The following is a 25831-nucleotide window of genomic DNA, read 5'->3' on the forward strand; positions in this document are numbered from 1 at the left end:
GACTTACATCCTTCTATACTTCATGAATCTGTATAGTTTTGGTTTGGTTTTTTGTTTGAACTTGGTCTTACTGTGTTGCCCAAGTAGGCCTTAAATTCCAGCAGAGGCTCAAGATATCCTTCCTACCTCTTGGGACAAAAGATGCACTACCATATCTGGCCAGCTTTTTCTGTTTTAAGCACAACAAGATTATGTTTGTATTGCTTCACAAGCCTGTAGTAAATAATGGAATCCATTATCAGTAAATCCAGATGTATAGCACCAGCTAGATGGCCCCAGAGTATCATTGGAACTACCAGAATTTGTTTTCAAAATATGCTATTTACAGAGTTAACATTGCTGTGGAATAATCCTTCTGTACACTGTGAATATGTATTACTCTCACTGGTTAATAAAGAAGCTGACTGGCCAACAGCTGAACAGGATAAGGTTAGGCAAGAGACCCAAACTGAGAATTCTGGGATTAAGAAGGGCAGAGTCAAGAGAGTCACCAGCCAGATGCAGAAGGAGCAGGAGATGAAGGTGCCATGCTAATAAAGGTAGAGACATGTGGCAAAGCATAAGTAAGAAAATATGGGTCAGGCTGGGCAGTGGTGGCACATACCTTTAATCCCAGCACTGGGGAGGCAGAGGCAGGCGGATCTCAGGGAGTTTGAGGCCAGCCTGGTCCACAAAGAGAGTTCCAGGACAGCCAGGGCTACTCAGAGAAACCGTCTCAAAAAACCAACAACAAAAAAAAGAAATATGGGTTATCCGGGCGGTGGTGGCACACGCCTTTAATCCCAGCACTGGGGAGGCAGAGCCAGGCGAATCTCTGCGAGTTCGAGGCCAGCCTGGTCTACAGAGTGAGTTCCAGGACAAGCTCCAAAGCTACACAGAGAAACCCTGTCTCAAAAAACCAAAAAGAAAAGAAATATGGGTTAATTTTAATGTAAGAGCTAGCTAGTAACAAGTCTGAGCTATCAGCTGAGCATTTATTTATAAATAATATTAAGTCTCTGGGTCAGTTACTTGGGAAGCAGTTGCTGATTATTTGGGAGGAGGTGGTTGCGATAGGAAAACTCAGCCTACATAACATAGCCCCAACTTTTTGTTATAAATACAGCAAATGTCTTTACAAAATTGTTTAGACATTACTTGGAGGAAAGTTCCAAAAGTAGAAATGATGAAGGACCACTTACAAGTAGCAACATGAGCTAGTTCAGTGTATACCAGAGGGGTCTACCTCAAGAGTATAATGTTAGTTTTTTTGGGTTTGTTTTAGTCTTTTTGAAAAGTCACTAATTTATTTATGGATTAGTAGAGTACAGTCAAATCAGCATTTTTAAAAAAGACACTATTGTGTCTGGTTCATTTCCATGTTACATTTTAAACTTGAAGTTCTAACTACAAAAGTAGACTATGGCTGGTTCTGTTTCTATTAGTTCTTCCAGCAATAGATTCAGCTCTGCCTTTTTCATCCTTACTAGCAAAATGGCAATGAGAACTGTGTACATAAGCTGTTTACTAGATTACAACTGTAGTTGTGGGACTGGAGAGATGGCTCACCAGTTAAGAGCACTAGATGCACTTGGAAAGGATCCAGTTCCAGTTTCCAGAACCAATATGGCAACTTAGAACCATCTGTAACCCAGTTCCAGGGGATTCAGCACCCTCTTCTGAACTTTCAGGGCACAAGACACATACACAGTGCACTTACATACATACAGGCAAAAACTCTACACATAAAATAAAATAAATCTTTAAAAAATATAATAGACTATTTCCAAATTTTGTGCTAACAAGCGGTCCTGCGGCAAGCACCCACAAGCACATCTGCAAACCTGTAATGCTGTTCCTAAGGAGGGGTTCCTCGAAGCCGACTGCTAAGTCTTTTAATAAAGGTTTTATCAACATCCTAAGAAAGCTACAATGATCATACTCCTCTTAACTGCACATAAGAATATTGCTCTCTCCTCTTGCATGTGATCAAGCTTTTTAATTTTTCACATTTGCTCAATGAATACTGGCATCTTGTTTTGCGTTTTATTTTCTTTTCCATGCCAAGTATCTTTTTTTTTTGTCTTTTTCTGATTTGTATTTTCATATACTTTTACTTCAATATATATTATATACACTATACGTATATATATGTATATGTATGTATTAACCCACCCACACACACATATATACATATATATACATATACATATATGTATATCTCCATTACCCTCTGTCTTATTTCCTTGAGACAGAGTCTCTCACAGAACCAAAGCTTGCTATTTCAGTTAGCCTGGCTGGCCAGTGAGCTCTCAAGCATACATAGCCATGCCCAGCTTTCTATGTGATTGCTGGGATTCAAATCAGGTCCTCATGCTTACAGAATAAGTTCTCTTACCCACTGAGCCAGCTCTCTCTCAATCTGAGACCATGATGCTCCTCCTGCTCCTCCTCCTCCACCTCCTCCTCATCATCACCATTTTGAGACAGGGTCTCACTATGTAGCCTTGGCTGGCCTGGAACTCTTTATTCAGACCAGGCTTGTCTTAAACTCATAGAAATCACCAGCCTACAGTGGGTGGGGTTAAAGGCATGCTGTGCCACCACACCCAGAACAGAAGTCAGCTATAGACTGGTGATGAAGTCCCTAGCTTTTTTTTTTTTTTTTGGTTTTTCGAGACAGGTTTTCTCTGTGTAGCTTTAGAGCCTGTCCTGGAACTCGCTCTGAAGCCCAGGCTGGCCTCGAACTCACAGAGATCCACCTGGCTCTGCCTCCCGAGTGCTGGGATTAAAGGCGTGCGCCACCACCGCCTGGTGAAGTCCCTAGCTTTATCTGGGGTGATCTTTAGTTGATTTTTAGTCAGCTGTTTCTTTTTTAAGATATAAAATGCCCAGGAAGTTCTGGTTGGTAGTTCTTATTTATAAGGAACATGAATAAGTATTAGTGACATATACACACTTCTTAACAACTGCAGGAGTCACTGTTGTACCCTCAGGCCTCTCACTCACAGCACAGCAACTAGTAAAGGCTAGACATCAACTAGATGGCAGACATCACCGAGAGGACTGGACTCCAACCAAGGTGCTGGCTGGTACATCCATTTCACGGCGGGCTCACACTGCTTTCTTTTCCCTCTGTATGCTCTCTCCTAGACCCATGGTAGCCTGCAGTTCTGCAGCCACCATCCACTCTCCTTACTGACACCAGGGTCATGAGAAGAGCCCCGGTACCCCGTTCTACTCCTGTATCTCCAAGACTCTCAGCCCAGAAGCAAATCAGCAGAGGTGGAGACAGCTAAGTCGGGGGGGTGGGGGTGGGGGTGGGGGGGGTGTCTCAGGACAGTGCCCGGCCCTGAGCAGGCGGTTTTAGTCATTCGCTCCCCTGCCACCCAGAGCTTTCTGGGAACATCATTACTCTGAGTCTCACTCATGGTCCTCCTGGTCTGCAGTTTTTCTATTGTTTTCTTTCTACATACCCCTGATTCTATCTGCTTTCCATATTCCAGGAATTACTCAAAATGACTGTCTACTGGCACAAGCCAACTGTTTTCTATCTCAGCGTTAGCTTCACTGAGGCTTTTATATTTCATTCATACTGGGTTTTTTGAGAAAGGAAGGACATGGTGATCTGAAGCCTTGTTCTGAATTGGAAGTTGGGAGTTTATATCATGTCTTCTGGCTTAGATGCTACAGCCACTGACTAGAGCACTGAAGGTCAGGTATACACTGTATGGTGCTGGTATGATCTGGGAGTCTCCTGGGACTCTAAATGTGCTGTAAATTTGAGATGATTTCATAGGTCATTAATCTCTATTCATTTTCTTCAACTGTTTTCTCTCTGTACCTCCTCCTGCAGAATGACCAGATTAACCCTCAAGTTCACTGCTCTGTTCATTTAGTTTGATGTTTAAATGACTGGAAGTTTTTTATAATACACGTTAAATTAGGAGTTCTAGAATGCCTACCTGTTCTGTTTCATAGTTTTTATTTCCCTGCAGTTTTCCACTTGTCCTTTCATTCTGAGCATATGTTCCTCCACATTCTTGAGTCCAGGAGCTGTTGTAAAACCCTATGTACCAATTCTGAGGTCAGGAATTTATGTTGCAGTGACTGAGGAGCAACTTCTATTTAATATGAGGTTTTTCTTGGGGTAACTGGGGACCCACTACTATTGAATACAGGAATTTATCTTGGGATACTTGTTGTATTTTAAAAACAGTGCCGGGGTGGCCTTGGCGGGTGGGGGCTAACGAGCACAGTCAAAAGTCACTCACACCATGCGATAACACTCACGTGGAAAGTTTTATTGGGGGAAAGGAGACGGGAAGAGGGGGCAAGTGGTTGGGGCTGAGAGAAAAAGAGAAAAATAAAGGGGAAGAAAGGAAAAGAGGAGGTGTGCACTACCTTGTGGCAAGAGAGAGGAAGAGGGGGTTCTCTTAAAGAGGACTTTACATAAGATGATGTTGTCAGGATGCCAACTGCTTACTGGCCGAGTCCCCAAGGAGTGGGTCTGAATGCTAACAGTACTGAGGAGCAACAACTATCGAAGACAGGGTTTATCTTGGGGTGACTGGGGAGTAATTGCTATTGAATACAAGGCTTATTTGGGGGGGGGGAGCTGATGAATTGTGATGATGCTTGTTAAAAAATTCTACAGAGGAAATCTTGCTTTCTCAAATAACAATTCTTTATCATCAAATTCATGTAGCATGTGATATGTGATGAGTTAACTCCAAATGTGAGAATTTTCTAGAGAAAAAACTTGACTGCCATCAAACTCTAGAGATCTAACATAAAGTAGAAAATTAGTTTGGACAGTGGTTATCATTTGAGAGAGAGAAAGAGAGAGACAGAGAGGAGAGTGTGGCAGCACACACCTATAATCTTATAACTGTGGAAACTCAGAGGCAGAAATGTCAGGAGTTTGCAGTTGGTCTAAGACAAATAAAATCCCAAATACATGAATACATACAGCTTGCCTAGCATCCATGAGGTCCTGGGATGAATCTGTGGCATTATCTTAAAAATTACTAGAAGCTGGGGAGTAAACAAAGCTATCAAGACACCTTTTGATGACAACTGAAAAAATCTAACTGCAGGTTACCAGTCCATGACAGAAGGAAAGTAAGAATGCCTTTAGTAGACGTGCCCAGGACCTCTTTCTTCTCTTAGAGTCCCACGCAGACAAATTTAAGAGTTAAACATCACAGGGTGGAACTGACTACGTAGTTCAACACACACACACACACACACACACACACACACACACACACACACGCAATGGAAAGTGGCAACGACTGTCGGATGTGAGCACTGAGTAAGTAATAAGCACTCTTCTAATTGACACAGATTTGAACTTTTCATCTCGAAAAGTTGGGAAAGAAGCTGTATGGATTTTTTTTTTTTTAATTACTCAGGAGTTTTAGTCATTTTCTAGTTAAATTCCACATGTTGAAAATGAATGATTTTCTAGCTAATGCTCCAGTTACCACAAGATGTCACTCTTCCCATGTTCAAAGCCCAAAGGACTGCCTGAGAAAAAGGGTAGCACCGGCTTACTAAAGGGACAGGACACTGAATGAACTCCCAAAAGTAATCAGGAAAACTGAAAAACTTCTTACATGCAAGAAGCAAAATTACCCGCCCCTCTGAGGATTTATAAACAGCTACTGTTTGGGGGTGCACACAGCAGTGTAAAACACTGGTGGCTTGCCTATGTGCCTATAAATAACACTGATTTTAAAAAAAATCCACCCACATTCCTGTAAGAAACCCTAATGACACTCACTGGCTCACACACTAGCTGGAGAGGACGAGATCAGCAGGAGACAGACAGTGGAGTAAAGAGATGAATATGATCACAATATATTATATACACATAAAATATCAAAAAGCAACGTTCTTATGTAAAATTAATATATGCTAATAAAAACTTGAACATATGTAGTAAGAAAGAAGCAGAATTAAATAAATTCTCTCAAATACAACATACAAACTTAATCTAGGGCTGATGAGATGGCTCAGTGGTTCAGATTACTGGCTGTTCTTCCAGAGGACCTGGTTCAGTCCCAGCACCGGTGCATGTCAGACCACTCACAAACACCTGGATCAGAGCTCCAGGGCTCTGACATCCTCCTCTGGACTCCTGGACACTGGCCTCACATATGCACAGACCCACACACAGACATGCAAACACATACACAGTTTAGAAAGTAAAAATGAATCTTTAAAAAAACAAAAACAAAAAATAAATGCTTGAAAGTCCTTTGACTTTTTTTTTTTTTTTTTTTTTTTTTGGTTCTGTGACAGATCTGACTGCAGTAGCTGAGGACGGCTTAGCACTCTAATCAATCACTACTGAGCACTGAGTCACAGACACGTCACTAAGATCATGCTAAAGGGTTTCTAAGTTGTAGGTGAGAAAGTTCATGGCAGCCTGTCTTAGTTAGGGTTTCTATTACTGCAGCAAAATGCCATGACCAAAGAACAAGCTGGAAGGATAAAATATTTATTTGGCTTAGACTTCCAGATCACAGTCCATCACTGAAGGAAATCAGGACAGGAACTGAAGCAGAGCAGGAACCTGGAGGCAGGAGCTGAGGCAGAGGCCACGGAGGGATGATACTGGCTTGCTTCCTCTGGCTTACTCAACCTGCTTTCTTACAGAACCCAGGGTCATGAGCCCAGGGATGGCACTGCCCACAATGGGCTGGGCCCTCCCCATTGACCACAAATTGAGAAAATGTCCTACAGATGGATCTCATGGAGCCTCAACTGTGACTCTAGTTTGTGTTAAACTGACACACAAAACCAGCCAGTACACAGTCACAACATCATCTCAAAAAGATTCAGTCTCATCATTGGCTATTTCAATAGAAAAGCTTCAGAATGTTTTAACAAAACCTTGGTCAATAAACAGATTCAGGGTCTGGCTAACCAGAGCTCAGAATCTCTGACAATTTTCCACAAATGACCTGTTCTTCTTTGACAGTATCTCAAATGTCCCCACCAACCTATTGATAGGCCCAATGCTGTATTTGCTAATCAACACTGTCAAGGAATTATAAATTGACAGTGTCCAAAGGAATATTGCATACGCCCAATAATTTAAAGACTTTAATGCATCAGAAAAAGCTACCCCATTCCCTGCAGCCCTGTAATATAAAAGAAAGTGCACAAATGAGAGGATGTAGTTCAGTGGTACGAAAGTGACATTCACATGGACAAGTTCCTGAGCTTCATCTCCAGCATCACAAAAGCAGGCAGGAGTAATACAACGTAAGACTTGTTAATAACGTATGGATCTAGATGAAAGCTCCAGACGAGAGTGTTTGAAACGTACTGTTTGAAATCATTTAAACTCACAAGAAGTGGCAGACAGTAGATGGGTTCATGGACTCCGACGGCCCTCCCTGGTGTCAGCAGTGTGCTCATTTGTTCTATCAACCTCTGTCCCTCATTTCTCTATCTACCCATCAACCTAATTTTTCCCAGAACTCCTCGAGGGTATAGTAATCACAGCCCTTCACCTGGAAAACTCAGTGTGTGGTTTCTAAGAACAGGGATATTTTATGTAAACATAGTGTAATTATCAACTTCCTAAATGTATTATTAACATATCTTTAATCTCTTAGCCACAACTCAATTTTTGATTAGTGCCTTTATATCATTTTCCCCTGTAGTAATGAACCTGTCTAGACATGGGCATTACACCTAATTATCATGTCTCCTGAATCTTCTTTTGTCTGGGACATTTCCACAGCCTTTCTCTTTCACAATACTAATGTTTCTAGGGCTGCAGCACCCTCCACACTTCCACTATCAGACACACATCATCTTGTTTGTCTGATGTTTCTCTAAGGTCAGTATTTGCCTCAGTCAGAATGTATCTCACGTGTGCTATGCCTCGGATCTATGGGCCTCCATCACCCATAGGAAAACCCAAAGTAGTGCTCAACTTTCCACACTGCCTAAGCAGTTGTTTTTCTTTTTTCTCATTTGTAACTAATAAACAATTTATAAGATAATAGATTAGGTTCATATGAAAATCTGATTTTTTAACTTTCTTACAAATCCAAAATAACTTCAAAATAAAGTTTAAAAATCTATCATGCAAAGCACAATGAAACTTGAAAACGGAGGTTTCATTCTACCATAATACAAGATCTTCAGAGTAATCAGAAAAGTCAAATAAACTTAAAAACAAAAACAAAAACCAGTGCTCCATGATTAGGATGCTACAGGATTCGTATTTTCTTTCTTTCTTTTTTTTTTTTTTTTTTAAATTCTGTACACTTGCAATCACTGAAAGTAAATAAATGGCTTTTCTTATGGTCTAGAAAATAACTGACTCCATTGGCTTTTCACGTAAGTGATTTTGCTTAAATTAGATGCAGTTTTCAAGTGATGCTTCTACTGAACATCTGAGAACAAACCATAGAGACTCCAAGTTTTCCCAACGCGGGAAGCACACTTCTGTCAAATGTGCATTTCTGTAAGTCAGCTGTGCTACTGTGTCCAGACTGTGTGCCAGTCCAGTCAGATTACTATTTTCACCATTGAACACGAGCGTGCAAAGGGTTGAACAGAAGGGAACGGAAAGTCCTCCGTTACTCACTCTCTAAATCAGAAATGATGAGGTTGTCGTGAAGCTTCACAGCTCGATGTTGCTCTACTTCATCTTCAAGTTCAAAGATAGTTTCCTTCATGTCACTCCTCTCTGTCTCCTTTTCCTCCAGCTCTGATCTCACTTTTTCCAACGTCAGATTCAAGTCTTCAATCTGCTTCTTGGCTTCTTCCTGGAAAGCCCGGTACTCATCTTCTACCTGAAGGAAGGATGACAGCTCGAGACAACCTCTACAACTAAAGTATTTACTGTCTACGGACAGACTGAAAACCTGGCTAAACACAACATGAGGAACAGCACTACAGCAAGATTATCATGTGATATGTCTAAGCACAACTCCGCTAAATCACTGACCGAAATAACAATGATGTATTACTGAACTTAACTAGATTATTTATGAAGCATTTTGGGGACATTTTCTCTCTTTTCCGGTTTCGGTATAAAGTGTGCATTTGATGAATGATCAACATGTTCTCCTACCATTAAAAAAAATACAGTACTTATGACAGAAAAAAAGAACTCAAATTAAATATGAAACCATTAAAAAAAAATTAAGACTAGCAAGATGGCTCGGTTGGTAGAGTACTACTCAGCCTGAAGACCTGAGTTCAATCCCCTGACCCACATGGTGGAGGAAGAAAACACATCCCAATAAGTTATCCTCCTCACATGACTCACAGCCTAGTCACATAGACACACACATACAAAAAATAAATAAAACATGAATTTTTCATTTCTAATAGTCTTTATCAAAGTATTAGTTCATAGTGCCCCTCAACACGTATCTCCTGAATTATATCTCTAAAAGTGATCACTAACAAACAGATTGGCAAGATGGCTCAGGAGGTAAGGGCACTTGCTGCCAAAAATTGATGACCTGAGTCCAATCCTTGGCACTCACATGAGAGAAGGAGAAAACCAATTCCCACAAGTTGTCCTGACTGACGCCCTCCAGCAACATGCACATATTCTATCCCTCCCACCTCTGAAATAAATGGGAAATGATTTTTTAAAAAGGGATCAAGAAAATAGTTAAAATATAAGTTATTCAGGTTTTAAACAAAGATGCACTAAAACTTCTCTCCTCTTCTTTTTTTTTTTTTTTTCAAGACAGGGTTTCTCTGTATAGTTTTGGTGCCTGTCCTGGATCTTGCTCTGTAGACCAGGCTGGTCTCAAACTCACAGAGATCTGCCTGGCTCTGCCTTCCAAGTGCTGGATTAAAGGCGTGCACCACCACCGCCCAGCTAAAACTTCTCTCTTTAAAACTCATGGCACTTGGGCAGGGGAGATCTCAGCAATCAAGAGCATTTTCTGCTCTTCTAGACAACTCTAGTTCAGTTCCCAGCACCCACGTCAGGAGTCTCAACAGCTTGTAACTCCAGCTTCAAGAGATCCAGCACCCTTCTCTGGCCTCTGTGGGCACATACACACATGCCATGAATTAACACAAGCACACATACACATTAAAAAAGAAACAAACTGTGGGACAGAATAGATATTCTTGTACAAAAACACTCACTTCAACAATCTCTCGATAAAGAACCCTGGTCAGAACACCAGGAACCTAACTCAGACTGAGTGAGTCTTCACTATTTCTGGTGGTCTGAAAGAAAATGGCCCCCAAAGGGAGTGGCACTGTTAGGTGTGGCCTTGTTGGAGGAAGTGTGTCACTGGTGGAGGTGTGCTTTGAGGTCTCCTATGCTCAGGATACCGCCAGATGTTCAGTTCACTTCCTGTTGCCTGAAAACGGCTACCTCTCCAGCACCATGTCTGCCTGCACGCCACCATCTCCCACCATGATGATCGTGGACTCAAGCTCTGAACTGTAAGCCGCCACCTCAATTACATGTTTTCCTTTATAAGAGCTGCCGTGGGCCTGGTGCTTCTTCACAGCAACAGAAACCCTAACTAAGGCAGAACTATTACACTGAACACCTGTAAAACGAGAGACTAGAAGAATCATCTCTAAGCTCTCTCTGCCAGCAGTAATTCCTACATCTTCAGGAAATAGGAGCAGCTGTACTCTAAACTAGAACTACCTCACAAGAAAACGCTATCTGAAAAATCTACAACTACAGCAAGACAAAAGGCAGCAGACATCGCCAAGCCCTGAAGACGGGCATCCTGACTCAGCATCTAGCCTGTGCCCCAGTGTATTAAAGATGAGGATATAAAGTTCTCTACTGCCCAGGAGGAGGCATGAATTCATTTTAACTATAGACCATCTGGGAGGAAAATGGTAATATTATAAGAGAATTTTACTCTATTTAAGGTAGCACATTTGAAAACTTGAGAATGACTGTAAATAAAAGGCAATGGCGCATTAAGCAAGCACTTCTGTTTTTCAACAAGCATGCTATATATGGCAGCTGTGTGACACTAAATGAGAACATCTTTGCTTGGGTAATACCTTAGCAATGGTGTCCTGTAACCGATTGGCATCATTCCGGGTATGAGCCAGATCTTCCTGCAGGCTGCTGGCCAAAGTCTCTGCCTTTTCCTTGTCCAACCTAACGCTCTCCAGGAGGTCCTGGATATCAGATTTGTCTCCAGAGTTATGGATGGAGTACAGCTCGGCCACTTTCTGCTTTTCGTTCTCCAGCTGGGCCTTCAGGCGATTCATCTCTATCTGGTCACTGGCCACAGTAGCTTTGTACTCCTCCAGTGTGGCTGCCAGGGCCGCCTTGCCCTTCTGCTCAGACTCAATAATCCGCTCCATGTGGTGGCTGCGCTCTTTGAGCGCACCTATCATCTCCTGGGCTTCCTTGTTGTCTTGCTCGGCCATCTTCAGAGTGTTGCTTAAATGCTGCTGGACACCTAGAAGCTGCTCTCGCTCAAAACGGGCGTTCTCAGCCAAATCCATGTAACGCTGCTCCAGTTCCATGTAGCGCCCACTCTTTACGTCTTCATCTATGACATAAGAAATGTGATGCTCATCTAGAAGGGAACGGAAATACTCAATCTGTCGGCCAAAGTGTTCCAGCTTATCACTCTGCTGACACAGTGACTCCATCAGAATGACCTTCTCCTCTCCCAGCCGTTCGTTCTCACTGTTGAGTTCTTGGGTAATCTGCTGGAGGTCGGCCAACTCTTGCAGAGTCGCCTGAAGCTCCTCGCTGGTACTGTGCTGGTTCTCTTCCATCTGGTGAATCCGTTCTGTCAGGCAAGCCACGGAGACCTCGCTCGCATTCCCACTGCTCCCCTTCCGAGAGCGCTCTATGCTCGGGATGCCCTCCGACTCTGAAGACGAGGGGGCATCCAGAGCATCATCACTTGACGTGAGGGGCTGGTAGACCTCGCTGCACTCACTGTCTAGGTTGTCCATAGAGTTACTGTGCTGATGGTCCATGAGTGTATTTTCATCCTGACTCAGGAGATCTTCCACTGAGCCAGGGGCAGAACCTTCTACTGAAGATGTCAGAGTTCCTCCTCCATCACTCTGGTTACCAGCGGTGATCTCTGGGCTCAGGGACTGATAGCCAAACAGTTTTTCAGAGTTGTCCAGCCTCTGCTCTAGGGAAAAGCCCAGTGCATTCAACCTGTCCTTGAGCATTCTGTTCTCATTCTTCAGCTGGTTGAGCTCCTCGCGGATGGCTGTGTTCTGTTCCTGCAGCTGCAGCAAAGTAGACTCCACGTCAGTTGGCTGGTGAGCGATCATGGTTTCCTTCTCTTCAGACTGTTCATCCCCTTCAGAAGGCTCCTCGTTAATGCCCAGCTGAGCACGCATGTCTCGGAGTTCGTTCCTCAAATGTAAAATTTCTACATCCTTGGTTTTGGCCAGTGTGAGGAGATCTTTCACCTTGGCTTCCAAAGCAGCTTTGTCGCTGATCTGATTGTCCGACTTAGACTTGCTCATTCGGATGTCACACTCTGTAGCGGTGCGACTGCGAGAGCGTTTGGCCAGTGCCACATCGTTAGCGCCCTGGCTCACAGAAGGCAGTTTTTTGCTCTGGTTTAGCCGTGTGCGTTCACGTAGTCTTTCTCTAGTAGAACTGGATTCTTTATTTCCGGCTGAAGTACTCCGTTTGGCTGAGGAACTGGTGCCTACATGTTCAAAACAAAGAATTTAAGAAAAAATTATTAGCAGCAAAAATGCATGTGTTCAGAGCCCAGAACTACTGAAATGAAAGCGGGGCGGCTACACTGACAGAGACCTGTAATTGGTCATCTTCAAAGTCAATTTCCTTTTATACATTAGAAGGATAAATTTTATGGACTATGAACTATATCTCAATAAATCTGTTATAAAGATATAGCAGGGCCAGAATACTGGTTGGAATGCAATATTCTAGGGCAAGCTCAGTTAGGATGGGCCCTAAGATCAACCAGTCAGGTGATGAACTACAGGAAACAGAGTGAAGGGACATCACAGAACAGCATGAAGGGAAAGCTAGCCTCAGAATACACCCAGTCTAGGCAACCTACAAGACACAGAAAAATGACAACCAAAGGAAATGCAAACAAGTTTCCAATCACAAAATGCCACATAAATAGTAACAAAAGCTCTAAGCGGAACTAGAACTTTTAGGTTTATTCCATGTACACACAGTAAAATCTCAGAGTAGGTCAAGAGGAAAGCAGAGTATTTGTGTAGCATGTGCAAGGCTCTGGGTTCAATCATTAGAACCACAACACAGGGAGAGGAACAAATTTACAGGCATTAATTTATAGAAGACTCATCAAAACTTTGAGGTAAATGGTATCTTCATTCTAACTTTACAGTTGCAGAGCTGCTTTAGAACACACCAGCAGCCCCCACACAAGTAACCATCTTCTTCCTACACCACCTCTATAGCCTTGCTGTCCACTACAGAAAATGGTAGTTCTTTAAAAATGCACTGATTGTTTGGGCCTGGGGGTGTGCGGCCCTGCCATCCAAGCTACTTCTACTAAAGCAGTAAAATCACAAGACAGCCAATGAACTGAAGAGTAAGGATGCTGCTGGGGCTGAACCATGTCCCCAGAACTGTGCATGTTAAAGCCATGCCTGCTCCCTAGAATGTGACTGTATCTGTAGACAGGGTAATTCAATCAGTCAATTAAATTCAGACAGAGCTGTGACTGGTTTGAATAATGGCAGCCCCCATAGGTTCAAATATTTAAATGCTTAGGGAGTGGCACTATTTGGAAGGATTAGGAGGTGTGGTCTTGTTAGAGGAAGTGTGACCTTGTTGAAGAAAGTGTGTCACTGGGGGAGGGCTCTGAGGTTTCAAAACCCAAGTTTGGCCCAGTGTCTCTTTCTATTGCCTGCAGATCTAGACGTAGACCTCTCAGCTATTGCTCCAGCACCATGTCTGCCTGCATGTCGCCATGCTTCCCTCCATGCTGACAATGGACTATACCACTGAAACTGTAAGCAAGTCCCAATTTAAATGTTTTCTTTTATAAAAGTTGTCATGGTCATGATATCTCTTCACAGCAACAGAACACTGACTAAGACAAACTGTAAGAGTGGCCCTTATCCAGTGTGATTTGTGTCTACAAAAAGAGGAGATTAGGACAGAAGCAGAGGGACACATTGTGGGGACACAGTGAGAAAGCAGCCAAATAGCCAAGGAGGCCTCAGGAGAAGCCATAATGCCAATACTTTGCTTTACAGGCCACATTAGAATAAAATAAATGTCTGTTGTGTAAACCACTCAGTCTGTGGTATTGTATTACGGTGTACTAGGAGACTAACAGACATACCAATCTGAACTAGAGTACCTAATCCTAGGAGGTAATAAATGAATCCTGAGGTCAGGTGTAACCATCAACAGGAAACCACATGTGTACACTGGAATGTCCCCCTGCTCAGCTCTAGCAGTCACAAAGAGGAGGTGGCAACAGAGTATTTCATCTCAACACGCTTGCCCTATGAGCAGGACATTAAATGTGTTGACCTCCAGCTTGGGAGAAAGACACTGAAGATTCAAACCTCGCTTCACTAGCAGGTCTGTACCTTATACAGCCTGGTACAGCACGAGTTCCCAAGAAACATCTATCAAGTAAACAAAAGGATGGCCTTGGGCAAGACTATTAAGCTAAGCTTCAGTATGGTTATCTCCTGTCTACAATGAAGAAAACAGAGTCTGTACTTCAAAAGCCACAGTGAGGATCAAATAAAATAATGCTTATAGAAAGTAAGGATGGAATCATTCCCTCTTGTTAATCATACCACACTACCATTAAAATGAACAGTGGAGCGTGATCTGGAATGTAAGAAGAAATTGCAGAAGTTCAAAGGGGTAAGGGGACAGTCAGAACCTGGGCTAGGAAAGTCTAACACAAAGGGGCTGATGGCTACCTGATGACTGAAGAGGGGCCGCTATACCAGTGGCCAATTGGCTTTTCTTTCATATGCCTTATCACATAATGTGACATTTTCATGTTTTATAATTACTTATTAGTACATATTAATTGTACAAATTAGGGGTTTCACCACATGATCTTATATTCACTGTTGGTTTTGAAGGGTTTTTTCCTGTAACTATAAGAAGTAAAATATGGTAATATTCCTCCTTAGACTGTAAGATTTTCTAAGTTCATTTATTAACTTTATTTATTAGATTAGTTTTATTATAATATAAATCATTAGATTAATATTATTAGTCTAAAAACAGCTAAATAGAAGGGAAGAGGGACAAATATACTAAGATTGATAAAGCCTTAAGTAATCATATTTAATATTCACCTAAAATTATATAAGACACACTTAAGTATATATGTGTGTGTGTGTGTGTGTGTGTGTGTGTGTGTCTTAAATGCCACTTGGGCTGACAATCTTCCCCATAAGAACCACAGACTAACAAAAACCCCAGTAGCAGAAACAAGAAACATCCTTTTGAGTGGTTGGTCAGGGTAGTCTAAGTGATTCCCAAAACTATACCGGCTACGGCTGTTGTTCTTGGTTTCCGATCAGAGTTGAGGGTAAGCCCCTACTGCTGAAGAAATCACACACATAGTACACTGGACTCCATGACTGAAGCTGGGTCTAACCTAAAAGCCATCTGTCTCTTGCAGTCTAGCTTCCACAGTACCAGGAAGTACTATGCAAACTGCCAAGGGAGGGAAGCAATTATTAGTCCCACCCAGCTGTGACTACTATCCACATCAATACCCATCAAGCAAGCTATCCTAAAGGTGCAATAAAGTGGCACTCACATGTTGGTGGTAACCAACAGCTGTCTAGTTAGACTGAGGCCCACTCAATGGGAAAGAAATTATGCCTGGTACTAGAAATCTACTGAATTACCTAGGCCTAAGAGACTTCTACCACCACTCTGCTAGACCAGCCTAATTCCTTACTTCACTCTAAATCTTATCGCTGTACCACCACAGACAAGTGTGGCCATCACTTCTTATCAACAAAGCCTCTCTACAAAACACTGAAGCCATTACAGAAAATCCCAACTGGACACAATGCAAAGATCAACCAGTTGTAGGGAACCCAGCTGCAACGGATACATTTACATCACAGCTCCTGCATCTGGACTCAGGGAGCATCACAGAAGAGGAGGCAAAAAGACTGTAAGAACCAGGTACCAGGAAGTCTCCTATAAGACTGTCTCCTCTAGAAGCAACTGCACAAACAAGACAGAAACAATAATAGCATTATAAATAGACAGGCTAAAGGGGGGGGGGAGGATCATCTCAAAGGGTCCCACTCCAGCAAACGATGACTGCTGGGAGAAAGAAAGTTAACCTCTCCCAGGGTCAGCCCCCTAACTGGTTACCCAATACAAAGTGGTCAGCCTTAAAACCATATACACATAAACAAGTAAAACATTCTTACACACACACACATTCTCTCATTCTCTCTCTCCCCCGCCCCCCCGGAGGAGGGTGGATATGAAGGTGCCGGGCTGATTATGAGTTGGACAGCCAAAGCAGATGAGTACAGGACTGAGTACCAGCCATACCTGTGCTAATCTTGGATTTGCTCTCCACGACAGTCATGGCAGGGGCAGGTGCTGAAGGCGCTGCGGATGAACAGGTGCTCTTCTTTGCTTTGACACCATTAGACACATTTACTCCTCCAGCCATTCCAGCTAAAAGGTCATCATTGCTCTTGGTCTGGAAGCAAAGGAAAATAAAGAGACATTGACTAAACAAAGCAAGATTAATGTGAAGACTCAGCAAGGCTCTGGATTTTTACTATACTAATAAGACTTCCTGACATTTAATAAATAAGCAGTTCACCACTGGGCTATAAACTCAGACACAAAGTCTCTTTAGAGTTACAGGCAATCACAACAGTCTCCTTAAGACACTAAATCGCGCACAGGAAAAAAGATTTTATGGATGCCTGCTGTGTGCCTACTTGTACCCGATTCAGACAAAGACAGGAAGGTGTTTCCTTATTAAACTTTCATTTAGGACATGACTCATGAACAGGGATCATTTCAATGAAACTATACAAGCGACAATGAGGATAGCCGATACTGACTGCTTTAAGTTCTAGAAATTGCCACTAAGAGTCAAGTAAATCTTCATTACTTTACATGATTCTAAAAGAAACTATTTTGAAATGCACCTTAGCTTATCTAATCCTCTAGTGTTAAATTTGCAAAAAAACTGAAAAAATTTAAAGACCTGTGTAACAAAAACTGGGACTTCATCGGGATATCAAGGGACACCAATGATCACACCACTAAGGTGTATTTTGTAACATTCATACTTTATAAAGATGATTAAAAATATGAGGATTTTTAAAAGAAACACACTATAGGTGATGATAATGGCTTTAAAAATATCATTTAAGGAAAAACAGTGACGAGCCCGTGGTGGTCGGAGTAAGAAAGGCTCCCAGCAGCTCATGTATGTGAATGCTTGGTCCCCAGTAGACAGACTGGGAAATATTAGGAGGTGTGGCCTTGTTCGAGTAGCTGTGTCACTGGGGGTGGGCTTTGAGGTTTCCAAACTATTCCCAGTTAGCTCTCTCTGCCTCACGCTTATGGATCAAGATTTAAGCTCTCAACTACTGCTCCTGCATCACGACTGCCTGCCTGCTGCCACGCTCCCCACCATGATGGCCATGGACTCTAACCTTCTGAAACTGTATGCCCAATAAACCCTTGTTTTTTTAAATATAAGTTGCCTTGGTCATGGTGTCTTACCACAGCAATAGAAAAGTGACTAAGAGAGACTCATTTTCACTTCTTTTTTTAAACACCAGGAATTAAAAAACTGTAGAAAAGGAAAAGTACTTGCTATTACTTTAGTAATTATGTATTTATGTATTTAGTGTGTGTATACATGTGTGTACACATGTATGTGCCTTCTTGCACAGAGCACAGGTGGAGATCAGAGGTCAATCTATTGGAATCTATTCTCTATTGATCCTGGGGATCAAACACAAGTGGTCAGGCCCGGCAGCAAATGCCTTTACCCACTGAACATCTTCCAGACCAAGAAAAAATGCTTTTTAATAAAAGAACTCAAAGCTTTTCTCCACTTAAGGTGAAAGTACACTTTAGCTGACTGATTTACTAACTTTGGCTAAAGCAATGCTCTTAAAATAATCATAACGAATTCACTTCTACAAGTAAAAATGGTTCATACATGAGTAAACTCTGAAGTTTCTTCCAGTTTTCAATACCAGGGATTCCATATGGAAATGTCTGTTGTCATCATTATATATATATATAAAAAATTTAATGTGTATGGATATTTTGCCTGCATATATGGCTGTACAGCACATTTGAGATTTGTTCCCACAGAGGTCAGGAGAGGGCATTGGATCCCCTGGACCTGGAGTTACAGATGATTGTGAGTCAGAGGTCAGAAGAGGGCATTGGATCCCCTGGAACTGGAGTTACAGATGATTGTGAGTCAACATATGAGTGTTGGGTATAGCGAACCTAGGTGTCTTAACAAGGGTTTCTATTGCTGTGAAGAGATACCATGACCACAGCAACTCTTATAAAGGAAAACATTTAATTCAGGTGGCTTACACTTTCAGATGTAGCCCATTGTCATTAGCGGGACATGGTGCTGAAGAAGGAGTTAAGAGTTCTTTATCTTGATAAAGAACAAGCAACAGGAAGTGAAATGTGTCCCACACTGGGCATAGCTTGAGCATATATAAGACCTCAAAGCCCACTCCAGCAGTGACACACTTCCTTCAACAATGCCACACTTCCTAACAGTGCCACTCCCTATGGGCCAAGCATTCAAACAAGGGAGTCAATGGGGGCCATTCTTATTCAAACCGCCACACTAGATATTCTGAAAAAGCAGTATGTCCTTTCAATCACTGAGCCATCTCACCTGCCCTTCATCAGTCAATTATGAAAGCTGTCTTACAGTAGTGCAGATAGGTAACAACATTTTAAGACTCAGAAGACTTAGGGATGAGGCTAAGAAATAGAATGCTCATCTAGCATGCTCACAGACCTGGGTTTGATCCCAAAACCAAGATAAAAAGAAAAATAGGGGACTGGAGTGATGGCTTAGTGGTTAAGAGTACTGGCAGAGGACCCAGCTTTGACTCCCAGCATCCACATGGTGGCTCAACCATCTGTAATTCCAGGGGACCTGATGCCTTCTTCTGGCCTCTGTGAGCACCAGACATACAAGGGTACAGACATACATTCAAGCAAAACACTCATACTATATTTTTTAAATTAAAAACTAAAAATAGACGGAAAAGGGATCAGTTTTTCAAACATTTACAAAATTGTACTCGGATAATTAAGGATTGTCATACTGTTTGACATCTAAAATACATAGGATAAAGAGAATAGGGGAAATGACATTAACCATGAAGACTTGTCTACTAGTAAAAAGGAGCCATCAACTATGGTACAAAATACCTCTAAATCTCAAGTTCCCTATCCCATCAATCTTCATCCATTAGCAGTTATAAAAAAGCAACATAGTGTTGTAAGGATTCTGTCCTTAATTACATCATCAGCCTGCGATGGCGTCCCAGCCTAAAAAGCGGGTGGGCCCTCTGTATGCCCCTCTCTTTTCTTTTCCGCTCCTTCCTTCTGTCTGTCCTCTCTCTCCCCCCCTCTCTCTCCCCCCGCCTCTCCCATTAAAGCTTTAAAAAGGTAACCATGGCCTCTGATTCTTCCGATTAGCACTCTCCTCTGCCGGCATGGCGGCAGCTAGCCACGAGCAGCGCTCTGTTTAACCAACAAGTATATTTTCAAATCATCTTTTATATGTTTTTTTTAAAAAGCTATGTTCAAACTAATTTGTCTTCCCCATTATGTTAAATATTCTTTTCTTTCCTTCTCTCTCTTCCCCTGAGACAGAGTTTCTCTGTGTAGCCATGGCTGTCCTGGAACTCCCTCTGCAGACCAGGCTAAAATATTCTCTAAGTCATGCAAAGAGGGAGATTAATCCTAGTCACGCTTCTCTGGTTACAACTTGCCTTTAGGTAATGACAAAGTCAAACACACACTGGGATACCAAATCACAAACTCTGAACTTGTAACTCAGATCACACAGTACAGAAAAGGAAAAAAAAAAAAAACCAGTGAAGCCAAATAAGAGTCCAAAAGCAAGGGTGCAGCTCAGCAGGACAGCTCTTATCCAGCATGTGTGAGGTCCTGGGTTATATGCTCAGAACCACAATCATAGTATAATAAACCAGGAGTGGTGGCACACACTTTGAATCCCAGCACTCAGGAGACAGAGACAGGTGAATCTCTGTGAGTTCAAGGCCAGCCTGGTCTATGTAGCAAGTTCCAGGACAGCCAGTTACATGGAGAAATCTTGTCTCAAAAAGCCAAAATACTAATAACCAAAAAATTCTATAAAGAAATTCTATAGTAAGATAGTTTATTTATGGCTTTAAAAGTCATTCAGAAGACACAGGTTTTACAAGAAAACAAACTGTGTATTCACAAAGTAGAAAAAGAATATGAGTTTGAAGTGTTTTATACCACATTAAAAATAAAGGTTCTAACTACAATCAAAAATACTGAAATCATGAAACAAAGACTCGATCTACTTAAGTACATAAAAATAAAAATCTTAAGACAAAACTTTAGTTTAGAAAAAGTTTTAAAACCCTCATCACTATAGCATGAATCTTCAAAGTTCTTATTAATAAAATCAAACCTGAGCCAGGTACTGGGGTGAACAGTGGAAGATCAGAGAGACAGAACAGGCCACAGCTAACCTCACCTGGCAAACTTCTCAGCTGATCCTGTTTCCTCAGACTGGAAGCCTCTGTGTCCTCATATCTGAATGGCTCTCAGCTGAACTGTCTGCTCAAAACCTAAAAGCTTAACCAGCCAAATGCTTCTAGTTTCTGGCCCTCACGCCTTATATACCTTTCTGCTTTCTACCACCACTCCGTAGGATTAATGGCTCGCTTTCTGGGATTAAAGGCATGAGTCACCATGCTTGGCTGTATCCTTGAACAGATGGATTTCTGCCTCTGGAATGCTAGGATTAAAGGCATGTGCTACCACTGCCTATCCTAAGTATCTAGTGGCTTTTCTGTTCTCTGACCCCAGATAAGTTTATTAGGGTACACAATATTTTGGGGAACACAATACCACCACACATCACAGTTAAAATAAAGAAATAAATGAACAAGCAAACAAACAAATAAAAAGGAAGAGGAAGAGAAAGGAAAGAAAAGAAACCAAATAGTGAAATACTTGATACTGACCAGGCTGGCAAAAACAGAAAAAGTGTGATAATACACTCTTTTGGGAAGGACAGTGTAAACTGCATTGGTATACAACGTAGTGTGGCACACAGCTATTAAAAAACAATCAGTTTTGTGGTATAGCGGGCTCGAGAGATGGCCCACTTGACACCAAGCCCAAAGATCTGAGTTTAACCTTCGCAACCTATATGGTGGAAAGAACTAACTCCCACAAGTTGTCCCCTGACCTGTACACATATATACATACATACATACATACACACACACACACACACACACACACACACACACACACACACCAGGAAGGAAGGAAGGAAGGAAGGAAAGGAGGGAGGGAGGGAGGGAGGGGAGAGAGAAACCAAACCACTGGATAAAAAAACTACATCTTCAACAAATGGTGCTAGGAAAACTGGATGTGCACAGGCAAATGATATTAGATCTATATCTATTACCATGCACAAATTATATCCAAGTGGATCAAAGACCTCACTGTGAAACCCAAAACACTGAAACTGCTGGGAGTAAACAGCAGCAGTGTCTACAAGATCCGGGTGTAGGAAAGGACTCTGAGAGGACCCCATTTGTAGAGGAATTCAGGTCAACAAATGACAAGTGTGACTTCACAAAACTAAAACAATCATGAGTGAAGAAGGAACCAGTGAGTGGGAGAGACTTTGCCAGTAACACCCAGAGACAAAGTAACACCCAGACCCAGTAACACCCAGAGACAAAGTAACACCCAGACCCAGTAACACCCAGAGACAAAGTAACACCCAGAGACAAAGAACTCAGAAATCAAAGAGTCGAGGAAACAATGGCAATTTTAAAAATGGACTAAGGATCTAAACGGAGGTTCTCTGCAAGCCCAGTTCCTGGGGACCTGACGCTTCTTCCAGCCTCTGCAGGCACTGTATGCATGTGCTATACAGACACACATGCAGGCAACACACTTTCACACACAAAATATGAGCAAACCTTTTTTTTTTTTTTTTTTTTTTTTGGTTTTTCGAGACAGGGTTTCTCTGTGTAGTTTTGGTGCCTGTCCTGGACCTCGCTCTGTAGACCAGGCTGGCCTCAAACTTACAGAGATCCGCCTGGCTCTGCCTCCCGAGTGCTGGGATTAAAGGCATGTGCTGCCACCGCCAAGCAAAAAGCAAACCTTTTTTAAAGAGAAAAGAAATTCTCATTTGTGGTAATGAGGTAATGAACTCTATTGCATTAGTAAATTTAATGAGCCTATATACTAGCTACTAGCTTTACAGTAATATAATGCCCTGTTTTTGTAATTGTACTATGGCTATAAAAGAGAATGTTTGTTTTCTTGAAAATATAAATATTCAGCAGTAAAGGATCATTACTGTCTACAATTTACAATTAAATGGTTTAAGACAAGCTCTGTGTGTGTGTATATATATATATATATACATATATATATGTATATATATATATATACGTATATATATATATGCATGCTTGCACATGTATATACAGGAAAATGTTAAAACACCATAGTAAAAGTTAGTTTGTGGTGATTCTTAGTAAAGAATACATGGTAGAGTCAGGCATGGTAGTGTGAGCCTTTGAGACCAGGAGTCCAAAGCCTCAGTAACATAGTAGAATACTGTCTCTAAAACAAGGAAGAAAGCACACACAAAAGGTGCTCCATCTCATTCATAAAACAACACATGCAAATTAACTTCCTACACAACCCCCTACACAGCCCTGAATGGTTAAAATAAGGAAGTAACAATGTGGCGCTAAGCATCCAGGAGTGCAAACTGGTATGCATGGTTGAGAAACAACTTAACCAGCCTATTAAAATCCAGCACAGTGGCCACACTCTGGTTAGAGGGCTAACAGAAACGAGGATGCAGGGGTCATAAAGATGTCCGTGAGAATGCTCCTACCAATATGGTCTTGAGAACCTCCCAGTGCAGTCTGAAAGTCACTCAACAATCTGCTAGGTGAGTAAACTAAGGTCTATTAATCACATGGAATATTAACCAGCAGCAAAGGAAGTTCTGTTGTTTACAACAATATGGGTAAGGCACCCAACACACATAGTAAGAACAGCGTTTGTAGTTACGCTTGTATAAAAATCAAAACTGGCAAATGAATTTCTGGTGCTGAACACTGAGGCAGTAGTTACTTCTCAGGAGGTGCTAGCGAGGCTGCTGAGAAGCAGGAATGTTGCTTCCTGCTCTGAGGGGTGGCTGCAGGTACATTCACTGCACAAGGATTCACTAAGCTCAGTGTATACTTTGAGAGCATCTGCCAATGCATCTGTACAACATAATAACAAGTTCAAAACAACACTGCAGTTTCCAGCTTGCCTTTACATTAGACTACTTGTCCGTTCAATGCTGTTTTTCCATTTCTTCTAATTATGCTATGATTCTATAAATAGATGTACATTCCCATAAATGATTCCCTATCAATAACATCCCAAAACATGAAATTGATGAAGGAACATGTTATGAATGAACCTTTAACAACAGATGCAAGATTCAATTAATTTGGCAAAAATATTGCAGATATAGAGTGAAATCTCACAAAGTATTAGATACACCTCATGGTCAAGTCTAGTCTATGTATTTTCCTAAATTTTAGGATTATTTTCCAAATTGTACATTTCAGAGGGGAACCGCCACACTGTTAACTTTTTCTTTCTCTTCCCCCGACTCACCCTCTCTACCTGTGTGCCTGTGTGCATGGGTGTGTGTGTGTGTGTGTGTGTGTGTGTGTGTGTGTATGTGTGTATGTGTGTACAAGCAGCCTATGACAAAGCTACAACCCTGTTAACTAAACTTTTATACTACAAAAATAATAATTGCAGGAAAGTATGATCAAAATAATTACAGAGTACTATCAGTTACTTGTGTTCTGACTGAAGCTTATTAGTTCCCTCCATCGATTTTTACAAAAAACATTTCCCAATACAAAGGGGACTCTGCTGCTTCTTCAAGTACTATGAATAACCGAGCAGCATGCCAAGTGGAAGGTGCCAGCACGGAGGGACCACCTCAGCATGGAAACGAAGCTTAGCTATTGACTCTGACAAAGAGCTGAAGCCCTAACCAGATCAGCACAACCCCTGACAAGTGTGAGAATAACCTCCCTCCATCAATCTCACTGCAAGAGCGATGACTGCTCATTTCCTACCACCACAGCTCCCATCTAGAGTGACTGGAGCTCTAAGTCACAAAGATCATCCTCTGGACTCTTAACTAGAGTTGGCATCTGAAATGAGATACTAAAAAAGTTCAAGTGCTTTTACCCTTACCCTATGAGAAAGGGGTCATGGGAAAATTGACCAATGGCAAAAATGTATGAATGGGGTTAAGTATGTACACATGAACTCTAAATAACTGAAAACAAAACACTTCATTTATCCTGCTACTCATCAATGCTCCATTATAGTCACAGGAATGAAGGTTGTGGGAGGTTTGTGCCAGAGGAACAGTGAACTACAGTAACTCTGAAAAACAAAATATAAATAAGTCAGAGAGGTGTCAATCCCCTTCTTTTATACAGTGCTAGAGATGGAACCCAGGACATAACACCTGCTAGGCAAGCACTCTGCCACGGGGTTGAATTCTGAGCCTCTCAAAAGCTCTTTAATGTTTTCATTTTTTCTGGTTATTTTAGCTTTTTCTTTCTTGTCTCTTCTTCATTTTCTAATCAACAACAGTTTTCTAGCTGACCCAGTACAGGCAAAGTGTCCCCAGAGTATGACAGCTGACCCTCCCTACTACAAATCTACCCACACACTCCCCAACACAACGCACACACACTTAAACAAATCTGCTACTGTAACAAAGCCTAACGGAGGAACAGCTGGTGTGTGCTGGCAAGAGAAGTATACCGGTTTGCTTTACAGTGGAAAAGTACTCACCCTTCCAGACCAAACTCCCAGCAACTCCAGCCCCACACCTCAGCTGTGGCATGCCTGCTCAGTGCACAGACCATAGTAAATCTGACACAGGGGACATAGAAGACAGGCAGTGGTACACATCATCCAACAACAACACTTCAACCTGTTCTTCCAGTCACACAAATAACAGGTCACCTGTCACACAGGTACTCCACTCTGAAGATGGCCCGGCAACTAAGTAACCTGTTAGGTCAGAACATGCCATCTCTCTTACATGAAAGAGTGGCAGTACGACCACCAAGGAAACACTTCAGGGTGTTGAGTCAGTCTATCAGGAGTAGGGCAAAGGTCCTTCCTGGCACTGTCCCCCAGGCCACAGGATGACAACTAGCAACTCATCAAGAATATTTTAAGGAAAAAATTAGGGCCCTCCACGCCCACTGAATCAGCCCAGGTTCAGTTTTAACAACCTTGAAATACAGAACAGCATTTCCTACTAGATCTTTCAGAACATACATGGACATCCCAAGTTGTTCTTCTGAAGTGCTTTTAAAATAAGTGAATCCAGAACCTAAAACCCTCTGCCTGAATAAAGGGTTGTTAGAGGTTAGACCACACTTGGTTTCTCCTTGTCAGACTAGCAGAACCCCTCCTAGAGTCAGTTTCTACCCCAAACATCCCAGCACTAAAGCAAGGAAGCAGGCCAGTATGGAAATAACGTTTCAACTGGAAGGGCTG

At 42.0% G+C, this 25831-nt stretch overlaps 1 protein-coding gene across 1 annotated transcript in view; it reads right to left on the minus strand.

Moving 5' to 3' along the window:
- The window catches only part of Specc1l (sperm antigen with calponin homology and coiled-coil domains 1 like), a 112307-nt gene that overhangs the window by 64085 nt on the left and 22391 nt on the right, over nucleotides 1-25831 (minus strand). The window contains exons 3-5 of the mRNA XM_059281650.1: nucleotides 16508-16661; nucleotides 11017-12650; nucleotides 8597-8804 (exon numbers count right to left, since the gene is read on the minus strand). Of these exons, the coding sequence (XP_059137633.1) occupies nucleotides 8597-8804; nucleotides 11017-12650; nucleotides 16508-16661 (1996 nt within the window). The remainder of the gene's footprint in view (nucleotides 1-8596; nucleotides 8805-11016; nucleotides 12651-16507; nucleotides 16662-25831) is intronic.

This window comes from Peromyscus eremicus, chromosome 16_21 (assembly GCF_949786415.1).
Source record: "Peromyscus eremicus chromosome 16_21, PerEre_H2_v1, whole genome shotgun sequence".
Lineage (NCBI taxonomy): Eukaryota > Metazoa > Chordata > Mammalia > Rodentia > Cricetidae > Peromyscus > Peromyscus eremicus.